Raw genomic sequence first — 21,311 nt, forward strand, 5'->3', positions numbered from 1 at the left:
CTTTGACACAGGTCACAGGTACTTGAAAAAAAATTTGGTCCTTATATATATATAATAAGAGTAAAGGTATCCAACGATGATTTCACATGTGTATTGAATAACACAATGCAACAGCATAAATGATCAAACAATGTACACATATGTCGTTGTGGTTGCCAGCAGAAAGGGTCCATCTATGATAAAACACTTTTTATTTGATGAAAATCAACCAAGTATGTCCAAAACAGCTAAAAGTTTCACAAATATGACCCCAAAATCAACGTGTGTAATTCCGGACGTCCAGCTGTCAGTAATGAATGAAGGCGATTTTCGGTCGATTTTTCACAATAAAATAAGAACATTGCTATAAAGTCCACAAACGTTTTTCATTTACTAAGTTTGCCTTCAAACTACAGCGTTCTTAAGTCCCAGTTGAACACATTTAGTGTACTTTCACTTTCATGACCATCATTTTGAGGCAGAAATCGGACAGGAGAAGATTCCATTGCTTGAAAATAAAATTGGTAAACTTGTTCTATAATTTACAACTTATTCAACCAATCGATAACAAGATAAAAATTTACCGCGTTCCATCAATAAAATGGATTCAGTTTGAACATAAAATATAATATTTGGTGTATTTTCTACTTTTTCTGAGTATTTTCGTTGTGCCATTACCAAAGAACGACGTAGTTCGATGGCAAACTGATTAATGACAAACGTACATGGAGTTTATAGCAAAGTTCTTGTTTAAGTGTGAACAATCGCCTTCATTCATTACTGACAGCTGGACGTCAGGAATTACACACTTTGATTTTGGGGTGCTATTTGTGAAACTTTTGGCTGTTTTGGACATACTTGGACAATTTTCATCAAATAAAAGGTGTTTTATCATAGATGGACGCTTCCTGCTGGCAACCGTAATGACATATGTGTGCATTGTTTGATCTTTTATGCTGTTGCATTGTGTTATTTGATACACCTGTGAAATCATCGTTGGATACCTTTTCTCTTATTATATATATAAGGACCAAAAATTTTGTTTCAAGTACCTGTGACACAGGTGTTTAGCGTGTGGCTATGGTATATATTAGTGAAAACATCATTTTGAATGATAAATTATTAAATTATAACAAAAAATGAACTTTTCTGAAAAAAATATTTTACTATCAAATATATGTATAACAAGGTATCCAACTCGAAATCACCCGAATACGGGGTGCATCGTTTTGAACAGTCACTCCTTCATCAATTTTGCAGCGATTTTCACGATCTTGGTCTTATTCAACGCAGAAATGAATTTCCTTTCTGGAAATGTACGTCTTGCAATATTTTTACAAATACTGGTTCAACTTTTAAGAAATAACACGATACACAACTCGCGTGACCCAGTTAACATTGATCAGACCACAGGTGTTGGGCGCGTGGCCAAGTCACTTTAGCACTATCAATTTGTCATAAAACAACATTTTTTATCATATTAACAAGGAAAAAAAATTCTGATTTCTTTTTCCTGATCTAATATATATAAACAAGGTAGATATCTCTTTACACAGAAAAATCACTTTCATCAACATTTTCAGCGATTAAATGCCTAATTGGCGGTCGATTTTTGTAAACTATGTACCATTTTGTTGGGAAAGGTTGCCTCATGACGAAAAATGACCACAAACGGCTACTTGCCAACAAAAACTATAAGAAAATACTTCTCAAACTCGTAGAAATTGTAGGTCGGCTTCCATCTGACCGATAGTTCAGTGCCGATTTTACAAGAGTAAAACTATCGAAATAAAACAGCTACCAAACATAATACACATTAGTACAATAAACAAATAAGAGTTTATCAACTTACAACACAGTTTTGTATTTTTGTCCACACCAAACACTAATATATAATCGTTCTGTTTGAATGTTTATATACGATGATCCGTCCTTCACCTTAAGCTATTTATCGAACTTTTGGTTCCGCGCCTCAGAGTAACTGAATACCTGAAACCGAGAAACGTATTTGACTTCGAGCGTCAAATCAATAAGGAGCATGACTCGAAATTGCCGATAAACAATTCCCAATTTACAACAATTTCGACGTTACAACGAAAACAAAAGGACAAATCTGTGTTGTAAGTTGATAAACTCTTATTTGTTATTGTACTCATGCGTATTATGTTCGTATGACCTAACCTAAAACGAACCTAAATCTAATTTTCATATTGAGGTTGAAAACCAACACATCTTCAATTCTACACAAGTTTATTACATGAATATTATTTATACAAATACATCATCGCATTGTTGCAGGGCTTTTTTTCCTTCTTTGCGATTGGCCGTGGACGGACATTTTACAATTTTGACACGGCCAATTCACAAACCTGACATGGCCGTAAATATTTACAAAAACGGCCGTTTTAAATCGTGAAAAACTGTCAAAAACGGCCATTTCGGAACAGAAATATAAGTTTCATAACCTCGTTTTTACTTCCGAATTCGCAATAATTGTCGACTCGCGTTACCGATGTTTGCTTGTTTTAATAGATTTTAAAGTGTTGTGTAACCGGTGGCCCCGGCGTAAATAGTAAAAGCTCTGCCTAGCAACGCCACTATAAAAAAAAATGGCGACGCAAAACGCTCGTTACTACACTAAGAAAATTAAAAAAAACGCAAAATTATCCCGATTTATTGATATTAGGATAACAGTGAAGAAACAAAAGCTTTCTATAGAAGGGTAAGTTTTGAAACATGCACATTGATAACATTATAACGAAAGTTATTTGATAAAAGTGAAAGCATCTGCCGCGGCTTATGTATTGATGGAAGCTAGTCAAAACGGTCCCTAGTCAAAACGTCCCCTAGTATTGATGACCGAGACTACTTATTCGTACCTGTATACGATTGTAAATCTTGGTTAAAGTAATAATGTGGTCCCTTCATATATATTTTTTTTAAATTTAAATGCATATTCATGACGCATATTCATGATTCAAAATTTGTATGTAGTCTATTTATGCTTTGTGAACAAATGTGAAAAATAAAATAACTCGTTTACATTTCTTACAAAAGTACTGTTGTTCAATGAATACCTAATGTTTCAGATCAAATCACAACCTCCCAGGGAGAGCATCCTGCACTGGCGAGGGTCGGGCGCACAAAACATGAAAATTATCATGAAGAAGGAATTTTCCTCTTTAGATATTGAGAGAATTATTGACATTTTTAAGAGTAAAAAGAACAGAGTTTTAAAGCTGTAAAGTCCAGAACATGTCCGAGTTATGTGCCCTTGAAATGTTCTATGTTTATAAATGTTATTCCTGTGGTAAAGAAGTGTTGGGACCAGGTATTTCAGTTGCATTTGGTACATGAATGTTATGCAAAGCAGATATATGTATATGTGTTGTTATTGTATCAAATACAGTATTCATAGAAGGAAAATATGCCTTTATTGCATTATTTAAGGAGATTTTGATGATATTCAAGTGTTTAACATGCTTTAACTATACTAATGCATTGAACTTTGAATTTCACAATTTTAAGAAGTTCGCGACTCGCTTTTCACAATTCTAAGAAGTTCGTGACTCAATTTTTCACAATTTTGAAAAGTTCGCGACTCAATTTTTCACAATTTTGACAAGTTCGCAACTCATTTTTTCACAAAGTCAGGGGCCAGGGCCGCTTCACAAAGTCAGGAAAAAAAGCCCTGTGTTGTTCTTTTTTGTCTTGAATCCGTATCTGTGTGGGTGTCTTCCCAGTTATCCTGGAAGTACAAAAAACATTAGAATGACCGACTGTTCTTTAAAAAAAAAAAAAAAAAACGGAGAAAAAATGACAAGACAAACATGTACCGCATGAATAACACCGAGAAAACACACATAAGCATCATCTTAAACATACACATATATGAAAGCAAATTTTCGATCATACACGGTAAGGCCTAAATTAAAATTAAGTTTGTTTGTCCTTTACCGACGGACCCACTTTTTACCCCAACCCAAAAATGTTTATTGTGGCAGCGATTTTCCTTGTCTAATTGGGAAAAGTACCCGTACCGGTCCGATTGGGAAAAATTGAGTCGTGAAAACCTCAAAATTGGGAAAAATCGAGTCGTGAAATCCTGAAATTGGGAAAATCGCGTCGTGAAGTTTGGGTCTTATTGAATACATCATACAGTTCATACTTAATTGAACATACCCATTTAAATAATCATTTGCAGGCATGCCTTAATGACCATTAAGTTATAAAGTTTATATAAATAACAAAATATTATAAAGAACACACCAAATCAATTACTAGTTGTTTTAATCTCTTTTAAAGCAATGTCTCTCTCTTTCATTTTTGTGAAATTTCAACAATCTTTGATGTTTAATCATCACTCAGTTGCTTGCATCCCTCCCTGCACAGCATCATTATTGCTGTCAATGTGTCCTGTGATTGATGGTTCCGATTGGTTTTTTGGCATAATATTTGCTATTATGACTCATTTCAAACTACGATAAGGTTACAAACCGACGTAAAACAGTACGCTGGCTGCCTGGCAAAAGAACCGGAAACAGTAACAACTCTATTGATTGAATGCGCTGAATAATAAAACCCGAAATTAATCGAGCGCGTGGTTACACACAACTATACGATTTTCTTTGTTCGCTCGCCGAAAGTTGGTTTTTTTACGAAACTTTCTATCGTTTTGAGAAAAAATTCGGACGCTGATTGGGATTTTTCCAGATGCCGATTGGGAATTTGGGAATTTTCGCTCGATTGGGAAAGTACCGTTTTGGGAATTTGGGAATTTTCGTTCGATTGGGAAAGTACCGTTTACCGGTACTTTATAAAGAAGGAGGAAAATCGCTGTGTGGTTTCTGAAAACATAATATTTTTATTCGCGTTTTTTTCGCCGATAATAAAAGAGCGGACTGCAATATTTATATGTGGGCGTATTATCCCTGTCCATTCTTATCGCCCCTGACCGATCTAGGTCGCTCTGATGGTTGAAATTTCATATGCCCCTATATAAGCGCAGTAAATTAGTAGAACATTATCGGTGATCTTTACAACCATTGTTTAATTTGACTTTTAATTTGTCATTGAAAAAGGTGTTTATTAAAGAAATGGTGTTGATTAAAGTAGTTTGTAAATCGGTTAAATTGGTATTTCTCAGAAAATCATTGATAAATGCATTCGTCGTCTAAATGCTTAGGCCCAGTAATTATGGCAAATCGGAACTCAACTTGCGTAAAACACTTGATCAATCAACCGTTAAACACCACCTCCGTTCTCTGCAAAAGATTTGAAAGGCGGAGCTTTGCATGTACTATAATTTAATTGGACAATTGCCATGGAGGAACAAACACACGATTGGTTCAGCATGTTGATTGTTAGACAAAGGAAGCCAATTTTGTCGGCGAGAAATGCGCCGCTTTATGGCTTCAGACAGGAAGCGGCTTTCCTTTGATGACGTCAAACTGTCAATTCACACGGAGTGCACATTTTCGGAAGACTTTTACTAACTCTTTGTTTACAATTCATGCAAAAAACAAAACTTGCTAACATTAAACTTGGGATGACATTATCAAAATAAAGCAAACGTGAAGTTAAAACAATGTGCTTAATTTAATTTGTGTTAGATAAAATAAGACAATTTGCAATGTAAAACAACGAGCTTTCAAGACAACAATCATGACCGCTACGACGCGTGGATCGATCTACCTCGATTAAAAAAAATAATTAGAAAATGTTCTGAAAAAAAAGATATGCTTGCTAAAAGCTTTATCTCTTTCTTTTCAAATTAATATTCACATACCCTTATGAGAAAACAACTTTGGAAAGGCCTTAAGGGAGAAAGCTTTGTGTGAGCGTTTCCCTCATCCAAATTAATTTCTCTTCTTGAAACAAACATGTTAGCAACTTGGAAAGAAAAAAAGCGTGTCATCTTTTAAAACTTTTTTGAATATGATCAATTTATCCTTTTTTTAACCCTAAATATTTTTAACGTTTTTATTTAAGTTCATATAAACAGTATATAAATTTGTCATAATTGTGCTATACATTAAATGTGCTACTTAATATTGGTTTAAGTTAAAAATAAAAGCAGTCTGGCAGTTAAATAATGACAAATGCATTTGAGCAATTACCGGGGTCAGGTTTTTTTTTGGCCCGATTTTATAGCCGAAATTCGGCTATGTTCCCAATCCCAAAAAGTATACTTTTTTCCCAAAAAGGTGGCAAAAAATTCCCAATTTCCAAAAATTGTTTTTGAAGGAAGTCTAATGCGTATTTTTTTCTCAATTTCAATTCAATTACATCTAACAAAGTATTATATGATTTTTTTCTTTTAATTTGAATGATTATAAAGAGTTATATCAAATTTAGTATTTCCCTAATCAGTGGACTTTTCATGTGGAAAAAAAGGCTAATGAACTTATTTTCCCAATTTCATGAAAATGCTGATAAAATTCCTAATTCCAAAGCCATGGGCTATCTTCCCAAAAAGTTGAAAAAAAACTGGGGGTAACATCATTTATTGAACACATACTTGATGTAATAACACACAAGCATGCATTTGATATTAATATATGCAAGAAAACAGCAAACAAGATATGGTTTAGCTACATAGGGCTTCGTACACTGCAGCAGTGCTTTAATAACAGTGTTTTAAATGTTCATAGAATATTAGTGTATTAAAAAGATAATAAAATAAAATAATTTCTCTACCTACCTACCCGCCTGTAAAATCTAGGGTCGGTAAAGGGAAAACCAACAATATTTTTATTGTGGCCGAAAATAATCAAGCGTTGCAACATCTTTAAATTTAATAATGTATTTTATGACTGTATCAATTCATAACTAAATTTGAAATTAACCTACAAGATCAATATTTTAATCATGTCATGCCCAACAAACACTTTTTATGAACTACATTTAACATAATTATATATTTCAATTTTAAAATTTAATAAAATTAATAATTGAGATTAAGATAAAATTTTGAATTTTATTTCTTTTAAAATTAACGGTGAACTCGGATAATCGTAGTTCAAAATAACGGTGTTTAAGTGTACATATTAATTTTTCACGAAATAACATGTGTTTTCAAGAATGTTTTCAACAACAATTTGCTACCAAAAAGTTACTAAGTAAGCGTAGTATATTCAAAGTGGTACGAAGTCTCCATGGTTGGAGTTTCCCCAAAATTCCGAATGTGAATTTAAAGCAAGTGCATAATGATATCAATTTTAATATTACAAACTGAAATAATAAAAACCTACCTCGCAAACTTTTGTTTATCGTCGATTGTAGGTTTCAACATCTCTAATATTGAACAAAAACGTTTACATTCAATAACAGCACAGTTTCAAAATCCAATTAGCCAGTAGATCAATGAACAAACGAATCTAGTGGCGCGCACGCGGGATATCTGCTGGTTTATTTTTAGATAACAAGAGAATAGCGCTTGCAAACATTGGAAGATACACAGACGGGTCAAAATGCAAATATACTTATAAGCGTATTTTGTAAAAAACAACAAAAAACGTCAAATTCTTTATGAAAACATATTTAATGTACATGTTTATATTGTGTGATTTTTACACGTTCTTATAATATTCTGCGAACGTTAGGAATGTAACGTTAAAATTTGGTTACCCGATAACGTTCACAACACAAGTTACGAATACTGATATTTTTATTTTTGTTACAAAGTTCTGAAAACGTTTTGGGAATGTTCTGTGTGATCATAACATAAAAAGAACTTAAGCGTAACGTTATTTGACTGTTACGTGCCAGTTGGTAGTACATATCTTTAACACAGTTATTTTATGATAAAAAAACTATGTTCTTTAGACATGTTTTCCTGACGTTGTTTTAACATGGCCACTCTAACGTTAAATCAACGTTGTATTTTGGTTGCCGACGTCTCGACAGAAATTCAACCAATATTCGACGTCTATTCAACGTCGGGTGTTTGCTGGGATGAAGCTATTTTCATTGTTCTTAAATAAATATTCATTTACGTGGTAATAGATCAAGTTAATATTTTGTAGTTCAAAAGCTTTCCCAAAGTTCAGCTGAAGAAGAGTGGTTTAAAGCGGAAAGCAGAGGATGAGATCCCCCGTAAAGTGAAAAAGCAGGTGCTTGCAGAGGACCTGGATCAGAGTAATCTCGGGTCAATTAGGACATCACGACGTCGGTCTGCAAGAATACGCGGAAAGGTACAACTTTTCCATAATTGAGGCCTTTATGATCTTTTCTCTAAAACTGATCTTAACCCAGAATATTTAATTCTTCCTTCCCCCTTCCTTATGAGGTTAAAGAGTTACGTCCTATGGCAGTGACAAAGAACACCCTGCAGTTGGTAAATTTTTCAAAAGTTCAACTCCTTTTAGAGTTCTGACAAGCTTTCCAGTAGTTCATGTTATAAACATATCTTGTCAATTGTACATGAAACAGAGTACTTCAGGGAGCTAAGTTAAGCCAGTATTTTGTCATGACAATGCCGATTTAAATGCAGTTTTTGTTGTTATGTCCAAGAATACACATTTAACTATAGATTGCAGGGCCCTCACACTACTTTGGGGGAAGGGGTCCGCAGCCCTTAGGAGGGGAAAATTTCGCGGCGTTTCCCTTTTTGGGGGATTTTTTTACTTACTCTCTCATTATTTCATTTGTACATGTTTGCACTATATTCATTGCATTTTTAATAATTTAGTATGTTTGAAATAATAAAATTGAAATAGAATTGAGATATAATAATCATGAGACACATCTTTCTATTAAAAAAAAAAAAAAAAAAAAAAATTTTTTTTTTTTTTTTTTTTTTGTGGGGGGAATTTTACCCCTACAAAAGGGGAAAAAAGTATACTTTTCAGGTGGGGGACTGCCGCCGAAATTCGGCGGCAGATTTGATAGATTGAGGGCCCTGGATTGACATATAACACAATCCTGTTTTTGTAATTGTTCACTTCTAAAATTCATATGTATTCATTAAGACGGCCAATACCAGACATTCCCAAAAGTATTTTCAGTCCACAGGACATTCGGTCCTGTGGACTTAAAAAAACTTGCAGGACCGGACTGCGATTCATAGGACCAAAACATCGTGTCACCGACTCACATTTATTTACATAATGATATTTGGAAAAATGTAAGGCAAAATAAGCAACACAACACTAAACAATAATAAATCACAACACACAGTATTCTAAACAAAATATGTTAACCAAAAAATAGTTAAAAACTTAGCAATTTCTCAATTGAAAATAAAATTATTGTATACAGGTATTTAACTTGCTGTTTAAACAAAAAGTTTTCAGATACTGCTGAGGGTTTTTACTTCTTTAGCAGGGCCCTTATATAGGCCCCTTCCCCCAAGAGAAAGGCCCCTTGCCCACACTTAATTTCTTTAAAATCAAGCAAATTGCAATTTTTTTAAGTTTATCTTGGAAATGTTTTCCCCGTTTTTTAGTTGTGTTAATATTTCCCCCCTAAAATTGAAGGCCAGGCCTTTCACCACCTTAAGAAAACAAGCATTACAGATAGTTAAGTGAATGTGACAGTGACTGAAGTCAGTGAAGAATGTAAATACAATTTATCAATCAGTTCCGAAAATAAAGCGATTCCAGTGAAGTTTTATCTTCAAAAATTCATTATTAAAATATTTTGATTTATTGAATAAAACTTTCTATTGATTTCTTGATAAGAACCTATTTACCGTAAAATTACAAACTTTGACTTTGTTAACCTTGTTTACATCCGGTCATGTGTTTATTAACCAAGACAGGTGCCCGTGTGTCTGCTGCAATTTTCAGCAGCAAAACGAACAGCTTTCGTAACATTTCTCAAATAATTTACTTCAATGGCTCCATAAAGAAAAAAGGTAATTTGCAAACATGTTTTTTTAACATCACTATAAGCAGGCAAAAATCATTTGCTAAGCTATATGCATAAAGTCTGTGTGAGAGGTGTTTCAGAGGTAAGGCTTGAAACCAATTGCGGTGAAGGTCACATAAACATTGTGAAATTGGGGGTCATCTCAGTGTTATTTTAAAGTGATACTATGGGCATCTAACAGTGTATGCTATGTTTATAGGTGTTTATCGCAACCGTTGTTTATTTTTGGTGTTTTCACTTTATATATATACTTATATTTGTTAATGCAGCATCAACATACTAAAACAATATCCTGGAAAGAGAATAGTAATGCATTTGAATATCAACCGTATTTTCGTTTTGACAACTGATGACAGAAATGATTCGATGTACTATGCAAATCTAAATTTAGTTTAAGTGCAGATTCGTTCATATGGCACATGAACACTAACTCCAATCCTAATAAAAAGACAGTTCCGCTCGGCTTAGAGGACTGGGTGAGTCATGTAAAATATCGAATATAATATATATTTTTAGCTAACCTGATTGCTAAGGTGAGCTTTTGTGACCGAACTTTGTCCGTCGTATGTCCGTCTGTCCGTAAACATTTCCTCGTAAACACTCTAGAGGCCACATTTCTTGTCCTATCTTCATGAAACTTGGTCAGAAGCTTTGTCCCAATGAAATCTCTGCCGAGTTCGAAACTGGGTTGTGCCGGGTCAAAAACTAGGTCACTAGGTCAAAAAAAGAAAAACCTTGTAAACACTGTAGAAGTCACATTTCATGCCCAATCTTCATATAACTTTGTCAAAATGTTTGTCTAAATGATATCTTGGTTGAGTTCAAAAGTGGTTCCGGTCAGTTGAAAAACATGGCCGCCAGTGGACGGGGCAGTTTTCCTTATTTGGCTATAGAGAAACCTTGTAAACACTCTAGAAGTCACAATTTTTGCCCAATCATCATGAAAGTTGGTCAAAACATTGGTTCAATTGATGTCTTGGACGAGTTCGAAAATGGCCAAGATCGGTGAAAAAACATGGCCGCCAGTGGGCGGGGCATTTTTCTCTATATGTATATAGTGGCTGTTTTCCATATTTGGCTATAGACAAACCTTGTAAACACTCTAGAAGTCACAATTTTTGCCCAATCATCATGAAAGTTGGTCAAAACATTGGTTTTATTGATATCTCGGACGAGTTTGAAAATGGTTGGGATTGGTGAAAAAACATGGCCTCCAGTGGGCGGGGCATTTTTCTCTATATGTATATAGTGAAAACATGTGAACACAGTAGAAGTCACATTTTTCGCCCAATTTTCATGAAATTTGCTCAGAACGTTTGTTTCCTTGATACGAGAGTTGAGTTCAAAAATGGTTCTGGTCAGTTGAATAACATGGCAGCTGGGAGGGGGGCAGTTTTCTCATTATGCCCTCCCCCCCCTTTCGAAGAAGATGGAGTATATTGTTTTGCTCATGTTGGTCCGTCCGTCCACCAGATGGTTTCCGGATGATAACTCAAGAGCACTTATGCCAAGGATCATGAAAGTTCATAGGTACATTGATCATGACTGGCAGATGACTCCTATTGATTTTTAAGTCACTAGGTCAAAGGTCACGGTCACCATGACCCGAAATAGTAAAATGGTTTCCGGATGATAACTCAAGAACGCTTATGCCTAGGATCATGAAATTTCATAGCTACATTGATCATGACTCGCAGATAACCACTATTGATTTTCAGGCCACTAGGTCAAAGGTCAAGGTCATGATGACCCGAAATAGTAAAATGGTTTCCGGATGATAACTCAAGAACGCTTAGGCCTAGGATCATAAAACTTCATGGGTACATTGATAATGACTTGTAGATGACTCCTATTGATTTTCAGGTCACTAGGTCAAAGGTCAAGGTCACGGTAACCCAAAATAGTAAAATGGTTTCCAGATGATAACTCAAGAACGCTTATGCCTAGGATCATGAAACTTCATAGGCACATTGATCATGACTCGAAGATGACCCCTATTGATTTTCAGGTCAATAGGTCAAAGGTCAAGGTCACGGTGACCTGAAACAGTAAAATGGTTTCTGGATGATAACTCAAGAAGGCTTATGCCTAGGTTCATGAAACTTCATAGGTATATTGATCATGACTCACAGATGACCCCTATTGATGATCTGGTCACTATGTCAAACGTCAAGGTCACAGTGCCAAATAACGTATTCACACAAAGGCTGTCAAGGTCATGGTGACTCAACTTGGAAAAATGGTTTCTGGATGATAACTCAAGAATGCTTACGCCTAGGATCATGAAACTTCATAGGTATATAGATCATAACTCGCAGATGAAATAATGATGAAACTTGACCAGGATGTTTGTCTGGACAATATCTAGGTCAAGTTTGATAAAGATTGAATAAACCGAATCCTCTGAGGTAAGGGAACTAGGGCCATCTTGGCCCTCTTGTTATAAAAAACTGGTAGCAAGATGAGTTGCAAATAATTGGTCAGTTACCACATTTAAACTAGCTCTTTTGACCTGTTAATTCTTTTCAGCTCAATTCAACAGTGAAAAATGCCCATAATATCACTTAAATATTTTCATTACAAATGAAAGAATGGGACATGATTATTTTTATTTTCCAGTATTGTAAAACTGTTGGAATATATAGACTGAAACTGTTATTTTAGGCAGAGTAACAAGGTCAATGGGCTTGACCTTGTGGGTAAATGGCCCTTTTCAATACTAAGATTGTAACATACTAGTAATTAATTAAATGGAATTGAACTATAAGATAAAAAGTTTGATAATTAAATGTATCTTCCAAAATCTTTATTTTATTGTTAAATTTCATTTAATTTATTATGTCAAAATCGTAATTATATAGAATTTACCTACATACAGCATAAAGAGCTGCTTTTATTTTAATGACTTTTAAAGAAATGTGGTGCATAAATTGTATACTCAGATCATCATCCTTTAAATTCCTGTGACAGAATTGTGCCATGATGTATTTTGACCTTATTAGCTTTAAGTTCTTACCTCCTCTTTGGACTTATTTAATCAAAATACTGACAGTACTGGTGTGATGATGCTTTTCAAAAAAAAGGATGGATATAAAAGCATCAATTTAAGTTTATCTACATCACCACAATTCAAAATTGTGTATGTGGGTACGAAAAAAAAATTGGGTACAGAAATTTTGGGTACAAACAAATTATGCCAAAAAAATAATTGGGTCCAAAAAAAAATTGGGGTATGTAAAAAAATTAGGGTACGAAAAAAATTTGGGTATGGAAAAAAATGAGTACGAAAAAAATTGGGTACGAAAATTGTTGGGTACGAACAAAATTTGGGGGTACGGGAATGTTGTACCTGTGGGGAACTTGACCCATTCAGTGAGGGAGGCGGGTTACATTCTCGATCAAATCTATTCTACAAATAACTACAATTGTGGTTTTCCCAGCGTCAAGCCGTTCGAAGTGCCACCTGGCAGTTTCGTGTCTGGTACCTGTCCCGAACCCCTCGATAAATTTGAAAAAGGACAGGAACCAAGCTGCCTTTACCTTTATCAATGATAATCAGCGAGGTATGCTGATTGAGAAAATTCAGCTTACTCAATCGGACTGACTTGGTCTTTTACATAGGTCGCTTTTGTGAATAATTGTTTCATGGTATGATTACTTAGAAGAGCTGCTTTGCTGAAGCAGCATCGTCAAAAATGATTTTTGTATTTAAGGTAAAGCATGGAACCAGTCCAATTATAAGATCAGCTGAAAAAGTAAAAAAAAAGTATAACAAGCCCAAAACACCAGACAAGTTTAATAGGACAAGACGTGCACTATATGATGTGAAGGTAAAGAAACTTACATAAAAACAAGGCATCTATTTTGCACAACTTAAATTACAGCTAATTTTATAGAAGGTTAACAGGAGAGACTTGAGTAGATGTCAGGAATGTTCCAGCTCCAGTCTTCTCCCCTACGGAAGAGGCAGAACTGGCAAATTATCTTAGTGAGACGGCAAAAAGGGAATTTGTTTGAGGCCATTTTGGACCTGGTACAGGAGATTGCTCAGAAGGAAAAAAGGGTTACTCCATTCAGCCAAGACAGATCGTCATATGTGTGGTATAAAAAGTTTATGGATTGAAATAAATATATCATAGGAATGAGGTGTGAAGTTTTGTTAACAGGCAGGCAGGAGCAGACTTACAAGTGAGAAGCTTGATAGTTGGTATTCAAAGTTTAATTTTTTTTGTTGTCTCAAAAAACTTGATAGACAAACCAGAACAGATCTGGAATGCAGATGAGACAGGTTTCCAGATGGGAAGCAAAGCAGGCTATGCTATAGGTCCGTGCAGAGACAAGTTTCCAAATCAAGTGCCCCATATGTCTGGGTCTTCAACAAAGCCTCGTTTAACTGTCATGTTTTGTGCAAGCGCTAGCGGGGCTATGATGCCCCCTTTGTATGTATACCCTGATCCACCACCTAAAAGGGCCAAAAGTTACTCTTTGTCTGGCGGTAGAGTGGCGTACACAAAAAGGGCTGGATAAACTCTGAAACATTTGAAAAGTTTCTTGATAATTTTGAATCACACATTATTACAGAGAAGCCAGTGGTGCTGCTCAAAGACTCAGTGGGATCCCACATTAATAGGAAGATATTTTCCAAAGCTCTTTCTCATGGAATTGAATTATATAGAATTGTACCTTAAGCGACCCATCTTATGCAACTCCTTGATAAGGGGGTGTTTGGTCCTCTTAAACAGCAGTGATACAAGACAGTGAGGAAACTCAATGGCGAACAGCCAGGTGTGACTATCAACAAAATTAATTTTGCTTAAAAACTGAAAGACTGTTACAATGACTTCTATAAACCTTCCAAGGTAACTGTTGTCAACAGCTTCCGATCTTCTGGAATATATTCTGTAAACAGAGCAAAACAAACTTAACATTTTGTGACCCAATAGAAGTCATCTGACAAGAAAATTGAGGATCTAGAGCAGGAAAAAGGTGCAGTGGATGTTAATGAGAAAGTATTCCATGCATTTGAGAGCGTTTTATCCACACTTGTGAAGCGAAAGTATGAACGGCGTATAAACGAAAAATACGATGTCACTGGATTTTCCCCAGGATATGACACATATAAACGACTTAAATCAAAGGTGAAACCAAGGGATCGAGACTGCAGATGATGTTGAGCCAAGCACCTCAAGTTCAACTAAACAAGCAGGTCCAAAAGAAGGCAGTGCCCTTCAAATCCTTGCAAAAGTCGCTACTGGCTTGTTGAAAAACAAAGATAATGGTCCAGAGATTCCAGAATCACCAAAAAGCCATGTGTCATCTGTAATGAAAGAGACATAAAAATTACCAGAAGTCACCAAAAAGAAAATCAAATGCAAATGTGCTTTAGACAAACTGCCTGACCATCTAACTTCCCCAGAATGTATAAGAAAATTTAAGATAAGTTTGCTGATAAGAAAAAACGAGCAAAACAAGCGTACATGAAAGCTAAATCATCCTGTAAAGTTACACACAAGAAAAAATCTTCAGCAAAAATATCTTTGGTAAATGACATGGTAAAGGGTAAGTCCTTAACAAATGCTTCCAAAGGTAAAGCAACAGTGAGAACATCGAAAAGAGTCATCAGGTAGAAAATTGAAACCAGCTTAGAATGTGACTTTGGTACAAGTGATGAGGCTACTTGCATGGCTTGTGAAATGACTTGGAAATCAAACTCGAATGCTTGGCAATTAATGTGTCTTGTTCTGTGAAAATTGGGTAAAATGCATGTGCGTAAAGTGTCGTCCCAGATAAGCATGTGCAGTCCGCACAGGCTAATCAGGAACGATACTTTCCGCTTTAATGGTATTTTTCGTTTACAGGAAGCCCCTTTTTACCGAAAATCTAGTAAAAGCGGAAAGTTTTGTCCCTGATGAGCCTGTGCAGACTGCACAGGCTAATCTGGGACGACACTTTACGCACATGCATTATGCCCAGTTTTATCAGAACAAGACACAAATGGTTACAATGTGATGCCTGTTCTGGATGGCTTCATGTTGACGGTCTTCCTCAGGAGTTTTGTCTTTGATGAATCAAGTGACAAGTTTGAGTGCCACTTGTGTAAAATATGAAGGGCCACTGAAAAACATATACACTTGCAAATGTCTGACAGATACTGAAAGAAAATCATTTCATTGAAATTTGAGTACTAACACTCTTATTTGTCTTGAGATTTATCTTTTTTACCAAGACAGTAACAGAGGGAGTAATCACGTGATAGTCAAGATGGCGATGTTCATACCGAAACAGTTATTTTTCACCGTTTTATACCCTTTATTACTTTTGTTTAATTTTTAAATGATGCTAACTTTCCAGCCATATCAGTTAACATGTGATTAGCGTTTATTTCGTATTAAAATTAGCTTTTTATCTCGACTTTTCTCCCCCGAATTTTCTTAGTGTAGCTTTAATTAGGTCAGCTCGCTAAGAAATTTTGCTGTGAGTCAAGTTGAGATAAAGAGCGAATATAAACACGAAATAAACGCAAGTAACTTTCTTACTGATATGGCTGGAAAGTGAGAGGCATTTAAACAATTAATACAAGTTACAAAGGGTAGAAAACAGCGAAAAATATCTGCCTTGGAATGAATGTCGCTATCTTGACTATCACGTGATTACCCCCTGTAAAGACTTCTCTTGGGTGATCTCATTCAACTATTGGTTGCAATTTACTGTATGTAACATAATGTTATACTTTTTGTTGTATTATAATTTCAATATTGTGTCAGACTTCAGTGACAAATTATGATATCTTGATAAGCAACTAAGAATTATTGAGTACTAGAACAATCCTTATTATGTGTACACCAAAGATTTGTTGTCAGTATTATTTGATTTGTTAAAAGGTATCGAAAACTGAAGTTTGTTGTTGTTTTATTTATCTGAGACATTTATTTTTCCTTTGTAGACACGAGATGTGAGTGGTGGATCAAAACAGCGTGACTTTGAAAAATTCTGTCATCAAAGACTATGATGCTTTTCAAATAAGGCCGCCAGAAACACAACCACCTTGGCTCCTTATTGTTCAGCCGAAGTATACTAATATACATGATAAGTGTGCTTGTTTGGTTTGGATTCCACCATTAAATGCATTTCCGAATGACCAACATTCTATGCTAACTGATGAAAAAAGACAACTTCAACTATGCGATGTGGCTGATTTGCCAATAGGTTATGTCCCTAGGTCATTGGCACCCAACTTTAGGGAAATCATGGACAAAGGGGGCAAGGTATCTGCAATTGTCACTGGTGACCCTGTACCGAGTTACCCACCCTGGCCACTTCAAAATGAACCCGGAGGCGGACTTGTGTTACCCTGTGATTATGTTATTTCAACCCCTTGTAAAGATGACCATAAGATTATAACAGACACATTGAATCATATTCCAGAAGGGTCTGCTATGGAACTTTTGATGTGCTAGAACTATCATAATAACATAATAGTAAGAAGTTACTGTACAAGGAATCATTAATAAGATGCTCTTCAATTTTCTTTAAACTTGTAATATGAAGGAATTAAAACGTTTAAAAGTTCTTAACTCTTGATTTTCTGTTGCAAACATAACGTGTAATGCATACCTGTCAAATCTGACAGTTAAAAACATTTTGAGATGGTCTCTAATGAGTCTAATGTTTGTATTCAGAACAGATATTGTCAACCGGAAGTGGTTTAATACACTCAGACAATAAATGTAAAATATGCCAAGGTATACAGATGCATGGAAAATAAAACATTGTACTGTAGCCAATATTGTACTGTAGCGTCTTTTAGGTTAGATATAATGCTTCTCAAAGAAAAACAATTTCACAGTTTTGTCTTTTAATGTAAATATTCACAATAATAATAATAATCATTTACCGAAACTGATTTACAAACTGTACAAATAGACATACTAATTTTGAATTCTCATGGTATCTACAAAAGGATACAAACTCAGAAGAATTTGTTTGGTAAAAAAATTGGTTCAATTTTTAAACTGTGTTGCATTTCTTATTCATTTACACAAAGCAAATGAACAAGTTATATTACTGGGTATAACCTTTTTTCTTGATTGAGCATATATTACCTATGCACCATTTAAGCCTGCCTCTGAGTGCACAGATTCTCTGCCAGACGATGATTTTGAAGATGAAGACGAAGAAGACACGGAGAACAGGGTTCAAAGGGTGGCACCGAACAGACCAAACTTCTACGGGGCTGTGGAAGGTATTGTTATAAATTTTCCTCACTAAGAATGTGGGAGTGGAAATATTTTTGATATCATTTTTTATGCCCCCCTTTCGAAGAAAAGGGGGTATATAGGTTTCGCACTGTCAGTCGGTCAGTCGGTCACACTTCACGTCCGCTCTCTAATTCACATAGTTTTCATCCGATCTTTACCAAACTTGGTCAGAAGTTGTATCCAGACAATGTCAAGGTCAAGTTCGAATATGGGTCATGCCGGTTCAAAAACTAGGTCACGGGGTCACTTAGTGCATTTCAAGGATTTAGCATGGTGTCCGCTCTCTAATTAAGTAGTTTTCATCTGATCTTTACTAAACTTGGTAAGAAGTTGTATCAAGACAATATCTAGGTCAAGTTTGAATATGGGTCGTGCCGGGTCAAAAACTAGGTCACGGGGTCACTTAGTGCATTTCAAGGATTAAGCATGTTGTCCGCTCTCTAGTTTATGTGGCTTTCTGATTTATTTTGATATTCTAAGACATTTTTATGCCCCCGAAGGAGGGCATATAGTGATCAGACTGTCCGTTCATCTGTCTGTCCGTCACACTTTGCGTTTAGATTTCGAAAAATGCTCATAACTTCTATGTCGCTTCAGATAGCAATTTCATATTTGGCATGCATGTGTATATGGACAAGGCCTTTCCATATGCACACAAATTTTGACCCCTGTGACATTGACGTTGAACTTAGGGTCCGCATTTAGGTTTAAAATATGCGTTTAGGATTTGAAAAAAGCTAATAACTTCTACCAAGCGTTTACACAGTTATACTTTTATGTAGTGACAAAGTTACAGTTGGGGGCATCCGTGTCCTGTGGACAAATTTCTTGTTTGTGCTTGTCGGACATAAAGAATAGATGGAAAGAAAGGAATAGATCATAAGAAAAATTCACTGATCAGCAACAATCACTTGTACAAGCGATCTTTTCCTCAGACTTCTTGGTATTAGCCAGCAATAGGGATTTTAAATATTGGTGTTTTGCACTTTATTTCCCCAAAATTTTTTGGACACAATCATGTTCGTTTTTCAAAATTGCTTATAACTACTGGTCGTGTACGTAATTCCGGCCTGTACGTAAAAAATCGGCCACCTGTGTTCAATCATTTTCATGATCTAAGCATACACATTTTGCTGATTTTTATTAAAATCAACTTGAAAACCAACCCTTTTCTCAATATTTTGCAAATTAAAGAAGCATATCACTGTGAACTTTTATATCAAAATGTCACAATTGTAGGACGATGTTTTTGTCATGTGGGAAAAGTGACATCATCAATATTTGTATAACTTATATTTATATAAGAAACAAATATATTTGTTAAAATTGTTATTTTTTATCTAATAAACTTTAACTAAGGTATTTTCAATTAATTGTATAAAAACATATTCAAAACATAAAAATTAAGACCTAATATATACTTTTTTAATATATGAATTACCTCCCTTGATTAGAATAATAATAGGTTATTTGTTGTAAAATTAAATACAAGCGTTTACTAAAAATCGACAATGAAGTCAACTTTTTATACAAAATGTGTTTAATTTCTTAGCTGTATTAATTTTTTTTGATAAAACATTAAAAACAAATAGATTTTAGGAATTTGCAGTTGCCAATTGACAGTGCTTGTTTACTATATTTATTAAGATAGGTAGGGGGAGTAACTGGTATATAATGTCGCATATATTTTAAATTTCAAGTGAAAATTTTTAGTTTGTGTAAACCTTTATTAATACTCCTAAAATGAGGACATTTGTCTAAAGATATTGCTTTGTAATTTTACCTGCAGATTAAACTAAAAGGTGGCCGATTTTTTAGGTACAATTGCCCTATGAAAATTGATAGTTTATATGTCATTAATTTCTGTTCATAAAAGTAACATACACTGATCTAATTCTATTGAAATTTTCATGCTAGATGAGTTTTGAACCCAGGATTATATATGTTAAGTTTAGTTTCAACCAGTTGCCTAAAACAAAAGATTTTGTTAAAATAGTCCCAAAAGTGGCCGGAATTACGTACACGACCAGTATGGATTTAACAATAATTCAGTCAGATGTGTGGTGATAATTAACATATGAACTGCCACTATTGTAGGCAGAGCTCCAGATAAGGATTTGGTCAAAGGGTATTTCACCCCCTGATATTATGGTTAAAGCGTATTTTACTCCTTTGTTTCAGCCATAAAAAGTATTTAGGAATATTTAGGGATATTTCCCATAGAAAACTGACTAAGTAAATGACGTGTTTAATCTAGAAATATTATTATTTGTTATTTATATTATTAAATGCAAACAGAATGATTTTAAATGACGATATGAACAGACTTTCTTTAAAAATATTCCCGCATGAGCCACTGGTCGCTTAAAACGTCCATTTTTTGATCTGCAAACATGATGGGCGGCCATTTTTATTACAAGATTATTTTGATTGACTAACTTTTGATTCAACGGTTATCTTACACTAAACAGTCAACTTGATTATTGGTTAAACCGGTTACGCACTTTAATTGATTAAAAATACGTACCAAGATTTGTATTGCGTTTTGGTACGCAGTGGGGCGATTTTTAATGTTTTTTTTTTTTTCAATGCGTATATACGCAGATACACCTCTTATCTTGAGCTCTGATTGTAGGTGTTGAAGTTGGTGCTAGTTGGTACACCCGCATGGAATGCTGCCGAGATGGAATACACCGGTAAAACATTACTGACTCGGTTTAATTAATTATTGTACGACACACGAACAAATTGTATATTTATTATTTCAGTAATAGCTTTATTATTATCATATGCCTTCATAAAACCTTGATTTTTGTGAATTTTTTATAAAATTACAAACTTTTTATATTTTCTCCTTGCTCCTCTTAAGTACATGTAGTACCATGAACAGTTTTCAGTCCTAAATATTTTCCTTTGTACATAACAATATTGTTTCTTAGGATAAGACAAAGAGAATTAACCCATACATGGGAGGCTGTTAAATCACTTAGCTTGTTTGACTAAAACAAATTTTGAAAGACTGGCTACATTTTCAAGCTTTAGTTAATAAATAAATTGATAATTCCTCTCCCTATGTATGTATAGCATGCACAAACTTACACATGACACCTCTTGTGTTATCCCAGGCACACAGTGGCTGGCTTTAAGACTTAATGAAACCACTAATACATGACAGCTCTTGTGTTATCCCAGGCCCACTGG

The 21,311-nt window shown here is 34.9% G+C and overlaps 1 protein-coding gene across 1 annotated transcript in view; it reads left to right on the forward strand.

The window, feature by feature from the left end:
- Positions 1 to 21,311, forward strand: part of LOC127847798 (uncharacterized) — a 31,240-nt gene that overhangs the window by 3,015 nt on the left and 6,914 nt on the right. Inside the window, exons 2-4 of the mRNA XM_052379960.1 lie at positions 8,007 to 8,174; positions 17,971 to 18,094; positions 20,746 to 20,806. Coding sequence (XP_052235920.1) covers positions 8,007 to 8,174; positions 17,971 to 18,094; positions 20,746 to 20,806 — 353 coding nt within the window. The remainder of the gene's footprint in view (positions 1 to 8,006; positions 8,175 to 17,970; positions 18,095 to 20,745; positions 20,807 to 21,311) is intronic.

This window comes from Dreissena polymorpha, chromosome 10, assembly GCF_020536995.1.
Source record: "Dreissena polymorpha isolate Duluth1 chromosome 10, UMN_Dpol_1.0, whole genome shotgun sequence".
In the NCBI taxonomy this organism is placed as follows: Eukaryota; Metazoa; Mollusca; class Bivalvia; order Myida; family Dreissenidae; genus Dreissena; species Dreissena polymorpha.